Below are 20,571 nucleotides of genomic sequence, written 5' to 3' on the forward strand. Positions count from 1 at the left end.
TAAAAACCCTAGAAGAAAACCTAGGCATTACCATTCAGGACATAGGCGTGGGCAAGGACTTCATGTCCAAAACACCAAAAGCAATGGCAACAAAAGACAAAATAGACAAATGGGATCTAATTAAACTAAAGAGCTTCTGCACAGCAAAAGAAACTACCATCAGAGTGAACAAGCAACCTACAACATGGGAGAAAATTTTCGCAACCTACTTATCTGACAAAGGGCTAATATCCAGAATCTACAATAAACTCAAACAAATTTACAAGAAAAAAACAAACAACCCCATCAAAAAGTGGGCGAAGGATATGAACAGACACTTCTCAAAAGAAGACATTTATGCAGCCAAAAAACACATGAAAAAATGCTCATCATCACTGGCCATCAGAGAAATGCAAATCAAAACCACTATGAGATATCATCTCACACCAGTTAGAATGGCAATCATTAAAAAGTCAGGAAACAACAGGTGCTGGAGAGGATGTGGAGAAATAGGAACACTTTTACACTGTTGGTGGGACTGTAAACTAGTTCAACCATTGTGGAAGTCAGTGTGGCGATTCCTCAGGGATCTAGAACTAGAAATACCATTTGACCCAGCCATCCCATTACTGGGCATATACCCAAAGGACTATAAATCATGCTACTATAAAGACACATGCACACATATGTTTATTGCGGCATTATTCACAATAGCAAAGACTTGGAACCAACCCAAATGTCCAACAATGATAGACTGGATTAAGAAAATGTGGCACATATACACCATGGAATACTATGCAGCCATAAAAAATGATGAGTTCATGTCCTTTGTAGGGACATGGATGAAATTGGAAAACATCATTCTCAGTAAACTATCACAAGAACAAAAAACCAAACACCGCATATTCTCACTCATAGGTGGGAACTGAACAATGAGATCACATGGACACAGGAAGGGGAATATCACACTCTGGGGACTGTTGTGGGGTGGGGGGAGGGGGGAGAGATAGCATTGGGAGATATACCTAATGCTAGATGACGAGTTAGTGGGTGCAGCGCACCAGCATGGCACATGTATACATATGTAACTAACCTGCACAATGTGCACATGTACCCTAAAACTTAAAGTATAATAAAAAAAAATGGAAAAAAAAAAAAGAAAATGAATGGATACAGATGGAGAGTTGATGGCCACAATTTGATGATAGTTATGATGTTCAATTTGTAGAAGTTTTCTATACTATTCTAGATATTTCTATGTTTAAACAATTTTTTTTCCAGAATAAGAAGCTAAAAACATTCTGATAATGACTTTTTTTTTTTCAGTTCCCCCATACACTTCCTGTGGTTTCACAACCGACTGCCATAGCTCATGTTACCCTCATGGCTGGGGGCACCCTTTTCTCGATCATTACTTTCCTTCTCTTTCTTCATTTCTGATCTAATTCCTACTTTTTGTTCATGTCTCAGCTCTTGGAGCTGTCCCTAGGTCCTCAGAGTGAGCTCTGTGTTACCCTGGCAGCTATCTCAGGTATGATATTGACTTATCTGTTGCCTGGCACACTGTCAGTACTTACATTAAAAAGAAGATAGTTATCTTTGCCTCTTTCATGTTGTGAGGATTAAATGACATTAAGCACCTGGCACATGTCAGAAGTGCTATATTCATTAACTTCTTCACTTCTACTCCATCGTTTAAACCTGAACATCCCTTCAACAGCTAGTTCCAGTTCCTCTTCCTCCAGGAAGCTTCTCAAAATACTACCGGCCTCTTTGCTGACTACATTGTGTCCACTAATAAATCCCTGCTTAACATTTGATCCCGGGGCAGATTTCTATGAGAAAATATACGAAGATTTTTTTCAATTTTTATCTATTCACTCCAAGCAATTATGAGGATGGTATGGCTATCTAAAATGTATTCAATTTGATGCACAGCAACTAGAATTTGGTAATTCCAGGATTGTTAGGCATTGTAAGATCTTAACTCCAATCTCCACATGATGAATGGAACCTCTCTCCTGCATGAAAGGTGAATAGTAGCTTCCTCATCTATTATTCTTATACCATCCAAGAGAGCCATCAGATGGGAGTTCCTTTAATACTTGGCAAACTAAAAAAACTTGAGAATCAGAGAAGGGAGTGCATTTCCAAGTGCATCTAGCTAGCAAATGAATTGAGGATGACATTCCAGGCCTCCTGACTGTCTAACATCTTACTGCCTCTGCTACACCCTTGCCAAGGGACTCCCCAATTTCTTCCAGATTGGAAAGTTCTTCCTCATTATGCTGTCCCTAAACCTTGCATCTAGCATGGACCACAGAGCGCTCACTCAGGAGGTATTTATTGAGCCTCTAAGAGGTACCAGGTGCTGCAACAGAGCTGGGCTAGACTTTACCTAGAAAAACACGTTAATCATCAATAACTTAGGATCTATTGTAAATAAGTACAATGCAATTCATTGTTTCAATCTGTTGTATAGGGTATATAGAAAGGTCTGTATGGCACAGAGACAGAGCATGACAGCTTTAAACCTCTAATTTTCCACTACTAAAGCTGTATAATAATCCCCATAAGCATCCCTTCTCACCTCCTGTTGATGTATGGGCAGTTTCTCTGATAAACACCAGACTGGCAGGACCCCCTGGGGGTGAGATCCAGCAGACCCTGGCAAGGAATGTCAGGGTCCTCAGCAGATGGAGGCTCCACAGAACTAAGAGCCCCAAGGTGAGGGGCTGAAATGCTGTTCCAGGCAGACAGACTGCCGGGGAGTTTTTGGTGCACATATTTAATATTGTCCTAACTGCAATGGAAGCAGGCGCATGAGATACACAAACAAGGAAGCCACAAGGAGATGCCTCCAAAGTAGGTATTGAGGCAAGAGAAGAGAAGGCCACAACTGGGGGGAGACCATGGAATTTGAATCAAGTGTGGGCCCCAAGGACTGAACAAAATGTGTAGCGGGGATTCCCTAACACACGGGAGGGAACACTTGAGGGCAGCAGCAGGAAATGCCGTTGGGAGGATATTGAAAACCCGAAAAGTGGAATGGGGCCAGTGCTGCAGGAACCATAACTGGAATGACTTAGAAGAGAGTTAAGAGCCAAGATACCCTCAGATTGAGAATGGCGGGTGGGCTGAGGAGGGATGGTTGGTGTGTGGCTGAAGTACTTAAGATAAATCAGTGCATTGACATATGAATTTGGGGGGAGGGAGGAATGACACAATTCAGTCTATAACGGTCATAAGTGGCAGAGGAGAGACATGTCCCAAGATAAGGAGGGAGGTTCACAGTTGCCTGAGAAATTGATGGTAGCATGGGAGAAGTTAGGTTGTAAGGGAAGCACAGAGGGCACATCTTACCATGGGTGTGGGGTGACAGGAAGCAATTTCAGTCTGGCATAGAGAGACCTTCGAAGGGAGACCAACAGTGAGCATGTCAGAAAGGGTATAGTAAGATCAGAACGGCCACCATGAGGCTCTCCTCCACCTGGCTAGTGCATTTTATAGGCTTCCCAATTTGTAAGAGAACCAAGACCACAGAGAAATAAAGTCATTAACTCTAATGCTAAAATCAGTTTTATGGGTGAGAAATTCCCAGCAAACCACTGGGCTAGGGCTGGGGAAGGAAATAAAGCCTTTCCATAGTCTTCTGACTAGTTACTGGGCTGGGCAGAGCAGAGGCTCCGTAAGGACCCTCACTAGACGTCAGTAGGTTACAGAGTGTGCATGCTCACCCAGCATCTGGGTAGGAAGGTCCAGACAATGAGAGGAAGCAAGTGACAAGGAAAGTCACTTAGTCTGAGGAAAATCCTAGAGACCTGCACAGAACAGTGCTAGTTTTGCTCCGTGGATGCTTTTTGTGAACTCCATTCTCCACTGGTAAGAAAAAACCTGGGATTTTCAGTTTAATTCCTGAGAATCAACTTAGAATCATAGGCATGAATGAAATTTGGAATTGTGAATGTTTGGTCTGGGAAAGTGCAGACTTGATAAATGGTACCTGCTGGGGTTTCAGACTCACCTGTGCAGTAGCCCACACAGGAGTGGGTAATGGCTTTGCTTAGACTCTCCTGGCCATGCAAATGGTAAGATATAAACATGCTGGGGAGGTATTTAGGGGTAAAATTGAAAACTTAGTGAAAGATTAGATGTGTGAATGCTAAAAAGGTCAGTGTCAAGAATGGTTTTGAGAAGGAACAGTGGAGAGGATGGCGGTGTCAGTACTAAGTTATGGAGCTGCAGGGAAGGAGTAGGCTAAAGGTGGTATAATGGTTTCAAACATTAATTTGGGAGCAGGTGTAATTTTAAGAACTTTTGAGACCAAATCAAGAGGCGATACTGAGCATGAACCATTCAGTGTGTGAGATTGCAGCTCAGAGAAACAGTTTCAGCTGGGTAGGTTGGGGGCATTGCCTGGAAAAGAAAGCTTACTGAGAAGAGCTACAAGGCTCAGGATTGAATAATTCCATCATTTGCAAAGCTTAGAAGAGAAGAGAAGGCACAAAGCAGGCGGAGAAAAAAATTGCCAGAAAGGTGGGAAGGAAACTGGGAGAGTGAGAGCTACAGGACAGTAAAGGAAGAGAGAGCATTTCAAAGAGGAGGTTCCAGCCTGTCAATGCTGATGAGAAGCCATCGGGAAGAGTAAAGCACCTGCAGGGCATGGTGGCAGAGAAGTCACTAGTGGCTTCAGCAGGAGAGGTTTGGGTGGAACAGTGGTGTAGGAGCTAGGGACAGTGGTTAAAAATCAAATGAGGGGAGCAAGAAACCGAAACCAATGTGTGTCACTTAGGAAAATTGGTACAGAAGCAAAGTGTCTTAGTCTGCTTGTACGGCTATAACAAAATACCTTAGACTGGGTAACTGATAAGAACAGAAATTTATTTTCTCACAATTCTGGAGGCTGGGAAGTCCAAGATCAAGGCACTGGCAGGTGTGGTTCTGGTGAGGACAGCTCTCTGCCTCCAAGATGGTGCCCCTTGCTGTGGTCCTCTCATGGTGGAAGAGACGGAAGGCAAAAAGGGCTAGCTACTTCCCTTGAGCCCTTGATACTATCACAGTGAGTCTTATGTCCCAACATATAAATTTTGGGGAAACACATACATTCAGACCGTGACACAAAGCTTTAGGTACTAGCACCTATGAGGGGTTTGGCAACAGATTGGATTTGCCCAATATTTCTCAGACTTTAACTTGTATAACAGAAAAATCCTAGGGTAGCTCTTGTGTCCCATACCCTATATAATTCCCTTACCTGAGTGTGGGCAAGACTTGCAACTTCTCACCAAGGCAAAGATGTCACTCCTATGATTATATATCTCTGTGTATATGCACATATGTATGTATATGTATGTGTGTGCATGTATGATATGAATGTTATGTCCAGGGTAGTGGGTGATGGCTGAAAGAACACTTGGGGGGCCGTAGGCAGGCGAAATGTTGTTTTATTCAGCGGCTGTCTCTCATTAACAGCTCTCTCACACTGTTCTCTCATCAGCTGCTTTCTCACACTGTCTGCCTTGTCTCAGATGCTTGAGCTGGCCACTCCCACAAGCAACTGCGCAGCTGGCTCTCCCCTGCCTTCAGGGTTAGCAGCAGCCGGCTCTCCCCTGCCTTCAGGGTCAGCAGCTTAGCTGATTATCTCTGGCCACAAGCACAAGCCATGCTGTGCCATGCCATGCCATGCCATGCTGAGCTGTGCACTGGCTCCTGTCTGTCTACAAGATGGACAAGCTCTGGTTCTCTCTCTGGGCACCAGTGCCTGCACAACAGCCATGTCAAGCCATGCCCAAGAGCACCTGTATGGCATCGGCAGGGCAGTTATATCTTTCTCAAATGACAGTGGCTCCAAGCCAAGTATGAGCTTACACAAACAGGTTATATAACAAGTGGAGGTATGCACCTGTGCACCAATCCTGCTGAGTCTGGCAGGTCTGGGTATCTGCTCAGCCTAATTCTTAACCAAAGCATACCCATGTACCTTACAAATGTATACATATACACAAAAACAAATAGTCCTTTACCTTGCTATCATACACTAGAAATAAATTTTCTTTGCTGATTTGATGAATAAGCATCCATGTTAAGGAAACCCACATGGCATGGAACTGTAGGCAATCTCCAACACTCAAGGGTGGCCTCCAGATGACAACAAAAAATTGAGATCACAGTCATACAGAATGAAATAAATTCTGCCAACAAATGGAAAGAACTTGAAAACCGATACTTCCCCCATTGAGCCTCCAGATGAAAACACAGCCCAGCTGACATCTTTTTAGCCTTGTGAGACCCTGAGTAGAGAACTCAGACCCATGGAAACTGGGAGATAAACATATTTAAAGGTACTACGTTTTTTCTAATTTGTTATACAGTAACAAACAACTAATATAATGTGCATCCTGGTCACCTGGGGATCTTCTGAAAATCCAGGTTCTGACTCGGTCTGAGGTGGGGCTGACAGTCTACATTTACGACTAATTCTCAGGCAATGCTCATGCTTCTGGTCTAAAACCACATTTTTAGAAACGGTAGATGCCTATTGCGATTCCTTCCAACTCTTAGATTATATACCAGCCAGAGAAGAAAATAACATGGGAATCAAATAAAATAATTTATCACCAGTTGCAAATATCTAAACTGACTTTCACAATTTCACTAAGAACTGAAAAATTATGTTGTAGAAGTTTAAATGCATATGGAAGTATTTCACAGAAGTCGTTTTCAAGAGATACTTAATGCAGTGCAGGAGAAAGAAGACAAATGATGAAATAAATATTGTAAAGTGAAATAAAGGAAACTTCCCAGCTTTGCCTAAATATTACATATGCAAATGGTGTGTGTGTGTGTGTGTGTGTTGGAAAGGGGGGCTCCTGTGCAGGAATCCTTCCGTTTCATATACAAGCTGAGCATTTCCAGAGAACAGAAAGGTCCTCAGTAAACGAGTGATTCCCCCCACCCCATGTTACAACAGAAACCTAAAACATGCTCTCAGCATGGGGGTCACAGCCAGAGTTTTCTCTTCTGAAACACAGGACTGGGGACAGACTGCAAGAGTCCCTGGGGAGCCTGGGTGGATGCATGCATGGGTGAGGCTCAGAACACATTTTATAAACCACATTGAGCTTCTCTCTTAAAATAATGACCCCTCGCTGCCTCTACAGAGCCCTGTTTCAGAAGAGGCACTAGGCAACACAATGATTCAGTGGAGAGAACCATCCTTGGAGGCCACAGGACAGCTCATATTCTGGCTTCATGGGTCACTAATTTTCATTGTGAGCAGGTGAACTTAACTGAGACTTAGGTTTTCTGATCTATAAAATGGGCACAAAATAATATTTATTTGTAGCACTTTTGTGAGGACTAGAAAATGAAAAGTGCGGGGGCTCCTCATGTTAGATGCTAGGCAGTGAGCTCCCAGGTGGAGTGAAGCACCACAGAAGAAAGGAAAAAGGTTTCTCATCATCTCAGCCTTTTCTCATGTTTGCCACGGCCAGCGTTTTGTTTTTTTTCTGGTTCAGAATCGAGGTGAGGTGATGCCAAGGTATAAACCACCTGCTTTCTGAGTGACACCACGGACTGTTAACTTATGAGTTCCTCTCTCCAGGGCACAGCTACAGAGGCAATAGGGCATTTTGGAGGTATTTGTGTTACTTCCAATTAGGCATTCTAATTAAGATGGACTAAGGGAGGAGTAATATGAGTGAGAATTGGGCATACCTGGGTGAGGGTGTCCTTGGGTTATTCTGAATACTGGGGGATTCATTGATACTCTTGGAAGTCAGCACTAAGCTCAGGAAGATCCCATGAGGTTGAAGCAGCCAGACCAGACCGGAGTGGAGCAGCCAGGGCAGAACATCTTCATCTGGAAGCCACACTCTTGGATTCAAGCGATTCTCCTGCCTCAGCCTCCCGAGTAGCTGGGATTACAGGCACCCACCGCCATGCCCAGCTAATTTTTGTATCTTTAGTAGAGATGAGGTTTCACCATGTTGGCCAGGCTGGTCTCAAACTCCTGATCTCAGGTCATCCACCCGCCTTGGCCTCCCAAAGTGCTGGGATTACAGGCGTGAGCCACTGCGACCGCCCTCAACTGTCTTTTTACTGATACTTGTTACTTTCCACTCCACAGGCTGGGCATAGACCCCCATCTCCTCTTCGCTGCTCCTTTTGGCGGCTTCCTAACCTCATGTCCTTACCCTCATCCTCTGCATCCAAGCTCTCCTACATGCAGCTACCGTGGCGTAGGCAAATCCCATATCTTATTGTGTCAGCACCAACCTTACCCTGAAATCCTCCAGCCTGGCTTAAACCTTAAAAAGTGCATCCCCTCTGTCCCTTACCGCTCTACCCCATCCACCTGCTCCACCTCCAATCCCCTCACCCTACTGGAGCTCAGCTCTGCACTGAAGGTTTCCCAAGCTCTCTTGGGGTGTCTGCGGCTTTACTTGCATGGGTGTGTTTGTGTGGTGGCATTCCCTCCCAATCTGTGCTCTGAGCAACCCCCTGCTCTCTCCATCCCCGACCCCAATTCCGTCTCCTCCAGAAATTTGCTCTGACTTCTCCTGCAGGGGGTGGAGCTCCTCTCTGCTACCACCTGTGGAGTGTGATCATCACCTTCGGGCCTGCCGCACTAGACTGTGATGTCTCCGTGCATTTGTATTAGTCTATGTGGTGTGGTACCAAGGCACTGATGAAGAAAAGGGAGGATCTAAACTTCAGTCCAAGCCCTGCCAGGAACTAGCTTCAAGACTGCACCCGAGGCATTCTGCCTCACTGAGCTTCTCCTTGTTTATAAATATAGATGGGGTCTGAGTGGTCCCGACAGCACTGGGATTCCAGCACTTCCTCCCTTGGGAGCTCCCGTTCCCTTCGACATTCCCCTCCACTGCTGGTATACAGAGTCCTAAGTCTTCCCCATGGAGGCCAGTGAGGGAGCTAAGAATCTGCTTGTCTTTCAAAAGACTGTTGCTCTACATTCCCTTAAAGGTATATGAGAGAATTTATGCTACTGAAATATAGGCAACGGTGAAGAATTTGGATTTAATGACACAGGGAGCAGAAGGCTCTCAATGGTTTTTAACAGAAGCATCACAAGATGGAAACAGAGAATGCCCCAGGAACAGAATGGTGAGAAGGGAGGAGGCTGGGAGGAGAAGATATTTTAGGAGGCCCCAGGTGTGTCTACGAGAGACTGAAGAGGACCTGCATTAGTCTGTTCTCACTCTGCTAATAAAGACATACCCAAGGCTGAGGCATTTATAAGGAAAAAAGGTTTAACTGACTCACAGTTCCACATGGCTGGGGAGGACCCATAATCATGGCAGAAGGTGAAGGAGGAGCAAAGTCATGTCTTACTTGGCAGCAGGCAAGAGAGCTTGCGTAGGGGAACTCCCATTTATAAAACCATAAGATCTCCTGAGACTTATTCACTACCACGAGAACAATATGGGGAAACCACCACCATGGTTCAATTATCTCCACCTGGCGCCACCCTGGACATGTGGGGATTGTTATAATTCAAGGTGAGATTTGGGTGGGGACACAGCCAAACCATATCAGGACCCGAACTGAGGACAGGGAACCAGGTCCTATTCACTCGTGAATTCATCTCCTGGGAAAGGCAAACTGTTCTTCCTTCAAAGTCATGACCAGCTTCCAACGTGCAACCAAATGAAACTTGGTATTGAATGCATTTTTGACTGAAAAAGCCGGGGAGATTGTGCTTTTTCTTATGACTTTCATCACACATCCCGCCCCTGGCATTTCCAAAAGCCGTTGCATTTGGACTGCTTTCCCTCCTAAGCCTGTGTTTGCCTCGCCTTCTGAGCTTCCCACAGTACACATTTTTTGCAGGTGCATTTGCTTGTATTTGCAAGACAGAAGCTCACTTTGTTGGAACTTTCTTTCCTAGGTCTCTCTTCATCGTCTGCATCTCCTAATTGGTGTTTGTAACAACTCCCAGTTTAGTATCACCTGCAAGTTTCATTAATATGTTGATTCCTCCTTTGTCATTAATAAAAACATTAAATTATTATTTAACATTCATTGTGCACCAACAATGTATTAAGAGTTGTGCAGAAATGAGAAAAAGATCCGCTCTGACTGCAACCTCATTTTCGTGTCTTTGAAAACTCAAATCGCTGAGCACAGTTGAATTTTTGTCCTCTTCATCCTTTGTGGATTCCAAGAGACTAGTTTTTCAGGATTTTGTATGCCAGGTGAAATCAGCAAACAAAATCTCCAGAGGTTTTCTCTCCTGAGTGTGAATGATGTTACCTAATCAGCCATTTCTCATTCATTGCTCTTACCATTGATCAATAATTTATATATAGCCAATTTCACCTCATTCCTGGACTTAGTTATTTTGGAAGCATCATTTGCTCATTCAAGCAACATTTGTTGAGCACTGACTGTGCTCAGCCACTATGCACAGTGTTTCTGAAAATGCGGTACCTTCATATCTCTGTTTCTCGTCCCTTACCCTCCTCTGCCTGGAAGGCCAGCCCATCCCCCCACAGCCCCCGCTGAAAACTATTTAGCCTTCAACCCTCAACTCAGAGGGATAGCTTTGCACAGGGAGCCTCCCCAGGCCCTGCCTTCCCTCCAGGTACAGCCATTCATTCCTCCTCTGTGATCCTATAGGGCTCCACAAACCCTCTCATAGGAGAGTAATTGTCTACACTGTAAATCCCACCACATCCTGAGCCCCCGGTGGGGAGGAGGGACTAGGAGGCTTTGCATCTCTATCATTCTCAGTTGCCACGGGTTTCTGCAAAGTAGGTATCCAATGAAGAGCCTATGGCACCCAAGACAGCTGTGTTTTAGCTGCTGCCTGTGCATTCATACTTGGTTTTAGGTGAAAGTGAATCTCTTCCAGAAGGTTGAGTAGACTTCACCAGCACTTACCTCTGCAGTTTTCAATGTCATTTTGGCTCTTGGATTAATTCTGTTTCAGATTGTGGAAATGTTAATTTCCAAGGTGATCGTTTCCTATGAAGTACTTTGCTGCCTAGGAAACATAGCTTAGAAAGGTCCCCATGCTGTGGTCACCCCCTAATTCCAAGCAACGTGGCCCCTACTGCAGCCTCCCTAACACCCTTTCTGCAGGGAGGCTCCTCTGGGCACTGTTGGCCCATCCTTGCCCTTCACGTGGCTTTGGGTGTCTTACTGAACCCTGCCTGGGTGTGTTCCTACTGGCTGTGGGGTTGGGCCCGGCCCCATGGTCTGCTCGTTGTTTGTTATAGGGCAAGACTCTTAATGATTCTAAGCCTTAATTTTCTTGCCTGAAGTGAAGAACTGTGATGATAATAATAGTTTACGTCCCAGGGTGGTTTTGATAATTAGTTTCTCCTGTGAACAACATGTTGATTCAGGAGGCGCAGTGTTTGTCCTGCGATGGGCACCATCTCCCACCTGATGCTTATCCCCTGGAAGGTCCTTGTGTATGCGATTACCTGAAGGTGGAGATGAGCCGTGTTTTGCCTGTAATCTCTGAAATCATCTGAGATCGTATGGGTGTGCCTGAGAGCAGCTATTTCCCCCTCAGGATTTCCTAAGCTCATTTTTCTCATTCATCTTGCTGGCTTGAAAATAGACAGGACTGGGTTTCTTCTCCTGGGATGCGATCTTCAGATGCAGGATTTAAACTATCCCAGGAACAGAAAGGAAACCACCCCACATGGCTGAGACAGTCTCTGTGTGCCAGTCAGGGTAAATCAGGAAGAGGCCCAGGGAAGCCATGTGTGGTGGGAGGAACACTGGGTCCCTGCAGGGCAGACTTGGGTTCCCAGCTTCACCAGCCACTTATCCTTGGTGTCACTTGTGGCAAATGGGCCTCTCCAAGCCCCAGTGATATGAAGATAAGACTCGCAGCTTTGTGAGCATGAAACACAACCCATGGAAAGCAGTGAGCAAATGCCTGGCTCAGAAGAGGTTCTCAGCTCACAATAGGGATTTCTTCCAACTACAGTTGAGGCTTTTGCTTCTGGACTGTCTACACCTCCAGTTCAAGCATAAGGCTTTTTTGTAGCTGAACCATCCCAAGTGACTGGTTTGGCTGTGTCCCCACCAAAATCTCAACTTGAATTGTATATCTCAGAATTCCCACATGTTGTGAGAGGGACCCTGGGGAAGGTACTTGAATCACTGGGGCTGGTCTTTCCCGCGCTATTCTCGTGATAGTGAAGAAGTCTCACGAGATGTGATGGGTTTATCAGGGCTTTCTGCTTTTGCTTCTTCCTCATTTTTCTCTTGCCACTGCCATTTAAGAAGCCACCATGGCTCTGAGGCCTCCCCCGCCATGTGGAACTGTAAGTCCAATTAAGCCTCCTTTTCTTCCCAGTCTCAGATGTCTTCATCAGCAGCATGAAAATGGACTAATACACTTCCCAAACTACAAATACACACATTCATACACACAGTCACACACATAGACACACATGCACACTCACACATGTACTTCATACAGGCTCTTGCACACACACCCCCCCAGCAACAGGAGTTTAATTCCTTTATCTGACAGGCATTCAGTAAGTCACCACTATGTGTCCAATAACAGCAGGCAAATATGAAAACCTATTTACAATGTTAATTTCTTAAACCCCTGGATAAAAGGAACATGGAGTCCAACTGTCAGAAGCTTTTGAAACGTTATTCCCTTTTGCATTTTGGGCTTTTCATAAAAGTTGTGATAAGCTGATAAATTCTGAGAAGTGAGAAGAGACTACCCCTTGTTGGATCTTTCTTGTGCAGTAAAAAACACATCACGTGTACTCACGTTCTGAATGAATTCTGTTAAGTCAGTGAGAAAAAATAAGAATAAATAAAAATATATTTTAAAAAGACCCAGATAGTTGCCTAGGAGAACAAGTGAATGACTTTTGATACTGCAAATTCAGATTTTCCAATATGAAAATATTGACTCCATTTTTCTCTGCATTAACCACAGGCTGTAGCATAACCACTTCCTTGCACCCCTGGGTAGCATGAGCCATGATGTGAGCTGTTCGTTTCTCAGGTCCTACAAGGAAAACAGGAGGGAAGAGGGTCCTTCTGTGCTTGAAGCAGGAGTGCTGAGTGGGTACCCTTGTTGGGAGCCTCATCCACATTCACAGTGGAACTGCATGAGCACCTTAATATTTTATCACCAAAATGTACTCTATGTTTTACTTGTCATTTCCTCATTTATCCTCAGAAAAATCCTGTGCAAGACTTTTTATCCCAATGTTCAAACAGGAAACAGGTGCTCCCAGGCTGAGTCACATGCACGGGAAGTCACCCTCCTGCAATGTGGCTCCAGCCTTCCCTGGCTATAGCAGCCACTGCAGCTCTCCACCCTGCTGCTCTGGGCCCCATTCGATGTTGGCTTCATCCGAAAATGCACATCCTGGGTGACTTTAGCTAGAGAAGAGCGAGTAGCAAACACCAGGTCGTGGGCAGCAATTGCTGTTTTTAAATGGCTGAGTTGCTCACTGGTATAGACAGAGATGAGCTGAGCTGAGTAATGGACACTATCTTGTGGTCGAGCCACATCAGCAGTTATATTCTCTCATGTACCTCCTGCAAACAAGTTTAGAATACCTTCTAGATAAGCACATGCTATCAAAGTCTGTGCCATTCCCACCCTCTATGCCCTGTAATTTCGGTTCCTCTAAGAGTTGATAAGACTCTTTGCTGGCAAATTTTTCAATTTTTAGAAACAAATATATGTACCTAGGTAGACATAGAAATATGGATTTATTTTGCTTAACCGTCATATTTTTTGGCAGTGTTTTCTGGGGGGCAATTCCTACATTCCAGGCCCGCTTGAAGAATTGATGTGCAACCCAGCGTAGGGAAGAACTGCTTCTGGACTGTACCCGAGGCAGCACCACCGGCAGCGGAGCCCCGCCACCTGCTGTACCCGTCCACCTCCTCTGGTTGACCTCCCTGGGGCCAGACAGCCCACTCAGAGTCTGTGCTCCCTCCTATGGAGGTGAGTTGTGTTTCCCACAAAAAGTGTTGAAGCCTAACCCCCAGAACCTGTGAACTTGACCTTATTTGTAAATCGGGTCTTTGCAGATGATCGAGTGAAGATGAGGTCATCAGGGTAGGCTCTAATCCAATATGACTTTGCCCTAAGATGAAGGAGCGGTGTCCACAGGCGTGCACACAGGGAGAACGCCGTGGGAACCTGCAGGCAGAGACTGGGGGTGCATCTACCAGCCAAGGAACACCCAGGACTGCCAGCAGTACCAGGAAGTTGCAGAGCAACACGGGCATCCTCCTTACCGCTCTCAGAAGATTCCAGCCCTGCAGATACCTGAACCTTCAGTTTCCAACCTCCAGACCTGGAAGACAGTAAAGCTCTGTTGTTGTAACCCCTGGTGTGTGGTCCTTTGTGACAGCAGCCCTAGGACCCTAACTCACTCCTCCCACACAGCCTTTATCATGAAGGTCCAGTTCCTGAGTTCGGCACACTGTGCCCCCACCAGGTCAGACATTTGAGTAACTCTCCAACCCCGACACGCCAGTTGGACCAAACTCTGTGCGCTTGTTGAACTGGGCCCTTCCTTTGAACACACTTCTCAGTTTTGCTTGGCTAGTTCCTACTTGTCTACAAGAGCAAGCTCATACATGGCGTCCTCTGGACAGCTTTCCCCGACCTTCGGGCCTGGCCGAAGGGCTGTGCTGTGCCCACAAAGCCTGCTGAGTGTGCGTCTACCATTGAACTTATTACACCTTCTTATGATAATTGACTGACTTATCTGTCAACCCCTTGAGACTAAGAGCTCCTTGAGGGCAGATATATTGAGTCTTCAGTGCCCACTATGAATCACCAGTTAACAAAATCCACTCCCTTAATGTGCACCTGTAGATATAAAGAATGGATTTAAAATTTAAACACAGGACAAGGAACCAGTTGCCTATTCCAGACTTGAGCATCATATGAACGCATGAGGTATAGATTCTCCTACAAGCTGGAATGAGGTGAATGAAAATCAAGGTGAACCACCACATCTTCAGCTCATTATTATCTTTCCTACGAAATGAGAAGGATTCATATTTATTCCACTTTCCCCCCACCCCCAGCAGAAAAAGGATGCCTCCTGATTTTCATGCTGCAACCCATAGAATGTGACAGGTCTGTAAGGCACTCGCCTTTGCGGATGGAAGCAGAGCGCCCTGAGTGGGGATGAGATGCTTCCTGATGCTGCAGTACCGGTTTGGCACCACAAGAGGGAGCCAGGAATGGCCGGACGGGTTGATACACCCAACAAACCAAGTAATTTTGGCATCTAGGAGTTGAGAACATTCCTAAAACAGAAAATCTCGGGATACAAGAGCTGTTTTTCCAGTGATATAAGATCCCTCCCCTGCCTCACCCTTTCTCCCTCCACCCCCAGTTCCCACATTGAATATTTTCAATCTTCAATAGATTAAATATTGAAGACTGAAGATAGAATATTTTCCATCTTCAGGCCAGTTGTCAGATAAGCATCTACAAAAGACGGAGCCACGCGGGGTTTACAAAAGTCACCTGTATTCCAGCCAAAATAGCTTTAAAAAGGAATCCCTGCTAAAGGGGGGGACAAACTACGTAAGACACAATACATTTAAAATATGTATTGAAATTACAAATCAAACTTTTTCCATATGATTCCAGAGTACAAAACACAACATTAAAAGGCATTCAAACAGCTCTTTTATACATCACAGTGTTAGTGGCACAAAATGTACTGACATTTCAAAAACACAAATCAAATCTGTTTTGATTTTGTTTTACCACCACTTGTCAAATACATAACGTATACATGTGCATGACTCATTCATGCATATTTTTATACAAGATTAAAATACACCCATAGTAAAGTGAGCAAAGAAGGAAAGAAAGGGCAGGCATGGGGCATGTAGCTACCCCTCACTGAAGGCTCCGGAACTGTGGAAGACAGAATTGCACAAATCAAAGGAAGGGTGGAGACCCTGGGTTTTTTAAACATCAAGACGGCATGCTCTCCTAGTTGTGAAGCATTAGCAATTAGGTTTTAATGCAGGCCCCTTTGTTCCTTTCGGTGTTTTTGGTAATACCGGTCATAATCCCTTCATTTTGTTTATTTTCATAAGGGCTTAGGTTAATTATCAGAAATAAACAAGCTTTGGTATTTTTTAAAGAGAACTTCATGAAGCTTTACACATGCAAAATGTTTTCCCTTGATGATCTCCTTGTGATTTATATATATACACAGGTGTGCTCACTAATAAATGAGAATCTGAGACACACACACAAAGCCCATCCTGGATCCTTTCAATCCCCTAATTTTTAAAGACTACCAAGAAAAAAATTTTTTTTAATTTGTAAAATGACTTCTAACTTTTGCAATACAAATGAAAACAATAAACTCATCTTGAAGTAATTTTTGCATCTCTGATAGTCCCTCCCATGGGTCCTGTGTTCTAATCAGGAACTGGCCTGTGCCCTAAACTGGTTTTATGGAATAATATGTTGTCAAGATCATTTGTTCCCCTTTAAGAAAATGGGCGGGGGGGGGTGGCTCAAGCCTGTAATTCCAGCACTTTGGGAAGCCGAGGTGGGCAGATCACCTGAGGTCAGGAGTTTGAGACTAGCCTGGCCAACATAGTGAAACCCCGTCTCTACTGAAAATACAAAAATTAGCTGGGCGAGGTGGTGGGCACCTGTAATCCCAGCTACTTGGGAGGCTGAGGCAGGAGAATCGCTTGAACCCGGGAGGCAGAGCTTGCAGTGAGCCGAGATCCTGTCATTGTACTCCAGCTTGGGGGACAAAAGCGAAACTCCATCTCAAAAAGAAAAAAAAAGAAAGTGCCAGAGGTGGCAGATGTTGGTTCCTCTGTCCACAGCTACTCCTGTGAGTTGAGGAGGAAGAACTAATTTGGACAGTTATTCCTGCAATCCAGTGCTTTATCTCAGATCCTAAGTCAGTCTCTGCTACGTGGACATCTATGGTGACCGCATCTTTGCAAGGTGCTGACCTCCTGTGAGGCTGCAAACTCATCTGGCTGGGCTATGGACTACACAGCAGAGCCAGACCGAGAGGTCAGGCATTTCCAGCAAAACCTCCAAATGTGGTCAGTTACTCAAGGGCCTCAGAGAAGCCACAGGTCCACTGGGCTAAGGCCAGTCCTCACTGGCCACCCCCCCGGGCGGCAGTACAGCAGCCATGGTTGTCTAAGGGCCTTCGCCCCTTACTCCCCAGGACTAAAGGCCTCTTAGTGAACACATGCCATGTGCTTCTGGGGCTTGCAGTGAACACCATCTGTAAGAGTGAATGCCATTTTTCAATGGAGACAAATTATGCCGCTTCACAGGAATAAGTCCATCCACTCAATGCAGAACTCCCCAGGTTTTACTGGGGAATGACGGCAAGATCAAAGTCCAAACCCAGGGCCATCTGCCTGTGTGCTATTTCCATTTTACATCAAGCAGGGTTCATTCTGTATTCCCATCAAAGATAAGTCTGGCACTCCTTACTAAAACAGAAGGAAATGCGAGTTTATGTATCTCAGAGTGATCTTGCTGGTATTTATATAGGAAATGGACAATTTTAATTTTATATCTAGATCAAAATGAGGAAACTGAGGCATGCTTCATACAAAAAGTCAGAGCCAATAGGTGCTAATTTGACTGCCCCTGGCTGGCCCCAGAATCTCTGTGGTCCCTATCTGGGTTGAACTACGTGCTTGTGAAACACATCAGAGGTGAAGGCACAAGGATGGCTGGGGCTACAGATGTGCATGACTGGGCCAGAGACTCTTCCAACAGAACAGCCTGTCCCTCTAGAAATAAGGTCATCTGAGCTCTAGCCCTGGGGATGCAGCCTTTCCAAAGGCTCTGACTCTCATCCTAAGGACGGGGGTGCTACTGTGTGGGCTCATGCGATGGGCAGCAGCAATTTCAGGCAGGAAGGATGAGCATATGGTGGAGGCGTGTCCTGTGGGCCACTGGACACAAGGCCACAGGCCTCCCATGTGTGCTGGGCATTTTAAAGGGCAGTGGCTGGACAGCTGCATCCACATATCACAGGCTGAGGGCTCAAGCCCAGCCAATGACTCCCGCGTGGAGTTGCCACCCACCTCCAGAAAAGCTATTCTAACAGTAGACACCATCACAGCACCACAAACGACAGAGAGCCACAGCCCAGGTTCCATCCAGAAAGGGAGTCGCAGGCATGTTCTTACTGAGTTACTAAACTTGCAATTACAAGGAGAGCTTTTTGAATGTAATTTTGACACAGACGGATTTTCTAAATGGCTTCGGGTTCATAAGGAAAATCAACATGACAGGTGAAGAGTGAGGTGACGCTGTTTCTTCTAACGAATTCAATGTTAGGAAATAAGAAATAAATTTCCAACCAGGGAAAGTAAACTAGGACCTGAGACTGATACTCAAATGCAGAAGTCAAACACACACAAAGCAACATTTTAAAAATGTGCTTGTGATGGGCAAATAACTGAGATGAAAGGATTTTGTTTTACTTCTTTATAGAATGTTTAACAAGATTTTTAAAATCCCACTGTAATATATCTACAATATTTGCCTGTTATTTTTAGAAGTTTTAAGTTCAATGCAGTTTGCTTTGTAAAAGCACCTGTGGCTTTTAGAAGTAAATTCTCTTCAAAGAATACACTTTCTCCACTTTTCAAAGTCAATTGGTGGAGTAATGTGTGTGTGTCCTTATTAATCCCTGCATCCTGCTGCCATGGAAATGGTCACAGACAGCCCTGTAAAAGATCAAGTGGTAAAATCCCCACATTAAAACAAAGTGAAATGGGAGGTTTCTTTTCCTCAACAAGAGCAAAATGGTTAGCAACAGGACTTGGAACTGTGTAAGATATATGATTTCTCAAAATGACTAGAACATTTTAAAAATGTGAAAATCTGGCAGGCTCTTCCCTAGCCCCCAGAGTCCTCCAGCCTCTGCCAAGAGGCCCCTACGTCTGCGGATCAATGAGGCTGCTTTCTTCTTACTGTCTATCTGAAGACTGAGGCCAGAGGCCAGACGGCAGCAATTCGGAGGAGAACCATTGCCGAGCAAAGCAGTGGGATTGAATACAATAAAAAGCGTTTTCTGCTACCTGGGAGAGAAGGGATGAGGCCCATGAGCTGAGCTGAATCACCAAAGAGAGAAAACAACAAAAGGCAAATCTAATGGAGATGAGATGTTCCTTTAAACACGTCAATATTATCAAGGAAATGCAACAATATAGGAAGCACACTTATAACAGTACACAGCTTACAGCGTTCAAAAAGTTATTACAGCAAGTTTCAAGAAAAACACAAAGAGTGCATAAGGCTTTCTAAATCTCCTGAAAAGTCGTTTAACTATAACTTCTTAAAATGCACATTTCAAGAAAGGCATAGGATGGTTTGTATGCACCTTGTTGATTTTCACTACTCAGTTGGGAAAAAAATACCTTCTAAAAAGGATTTTACTAAATGCCATTAGTAATAAAAACAGTTGTCATAAACAGAGTGCTTCTCTCAAGCTGGAATAATCAGATTCTGTCTGAAGAGAGTGGCAGTCCTTAAAAGACTTCTCTGACAACATGGTGCCATCTAGAAGCCAAGGAGCAGAAAGTCTCTTAGGCCATCCCCAGACATGCCTAGTCTACCACAGAGAGAAAGCTGCCTGGTGCACTTCTCACAGCACCTCCCTGTCATCTGCAGAGATTGATCTGTGGGGATGTGCGCTACCCGCACCTGCCTCCCCTCCCCACCACACCTGGGGCCTCAGCGAACGTTGTGACATAGGTCCCTGAAATCACGGCGTCCAGCCTGACACTGTGAAGCTCAATGGGGCACATAAGGCAAGAAAGATGTTTAGTGAGGGGGGGACGGTGGGGAGGGTTGGGGGAGAGCCACACTTCCCGGAGGCAGGGATGTGTTCCAGCATCGCGCTTCCTCTAGGTGGGTAACGGGTCGTCGTCACCTTTACTGCACTTGCACTTGCAGCAAAGTACAAAGGGAGTGGCCAGGAGTAGGAAAGGTGAGGCCACCAAGAGCAGCAGCCCAAATCCTGCAAAAATGCCCACAACCTGGAAGAAAGAAACAAAGGGGTAGAGGTAAGGAGGGCTGGTCTGTAGGTTTCAGAGCTAAAGTGTAAACCACACAACCACCTACCCATCCATCCATCCATCCATCCATCCAACCATCCATCTATCCATCCATCCATCTACCCATCTAGTCATCATCTACCCATTCATCCATTAACCATCATACATCTCTCTATCCATCCATCCACCTACCCATCCATCTATCCATCCATCCATCTACCCATCTAACCATCATCTACCCATTCATCCATTAACCATCATCCATCTCCCTATCCATCCATCCACCTACCCATCCATCTATCCATCCATCCATCTACCCATCTAGTCATCATCTACGCATTCATCCATTAACCATCATCCATCTCCCTATCCATCCATCCACCTACCCATCCATCTACCCATCTAACCATCATCTATCCATTCATCCATTAACCATCATCCATCTCCCTATCCATCCATCCACCTACCCATCCATCTATCCATCCATCCATCTACCCATCTAACCATCATCTACCCATTCATCCA

The 20,571-nt window shown here is 45.1% G+C and overlaps 1 protein-coding gene across 8 annotated transcripts in view; it reads right to left on the reverse strand.

The window, feature by feature from the left end:
- The window catches only part of RNF144A (ring finger protein 144A), a 535,340-nt gene that overhangs the window by 392,513 nt on the left and 122,256 nt on the right, over positions 1–20,571 (reverse strand). For 3 of the 8 annotated variants that reach the window (XR_008677175.2, XR_008677172.2, XR_008677176.2), the window contains exon 9: positions 14,248–14,306. The exons of 1 other annotated variant lie outside the window; for it this stretch is intronic. Coding sequence is in view for 4 of the 7 variants with exons in the window: in XM_004028803.5 (XP_004028852.1) it covers positions 19,897–20,028 (132 nt within the window). In the remaining 3 variants the exon portion in view is untranslated. Of the gene's footprint in view, positions 1–1,172; positions 14,150–14,247; positions 14,307–15,482; positions 20,029–20,571 lie in introns of those variants that run through there. 4 more of the 8 variants (XM_004028803.5, XM_063696074.1, XM_019021469.4 and 1 more) reach the window with 2 other exon arrangements.

The sequence above is a fragment of the Gorilla gorilla genome, chromosome 12 (assembly GCF_029281585.2).
Source record: "Gorilla gorilla gorilla isolate KB3781 chromosome 12, NHGRI_mGorGor1-v2.1_pri, whole genome shotgun sequence".
NCBI classification, from domain to species: domain Eukaryota; kingdom Metazoa; phylum Chordata; class Mammalia; order Primates; family Hominidae; genus Gorilla; species Gorilla gorilla.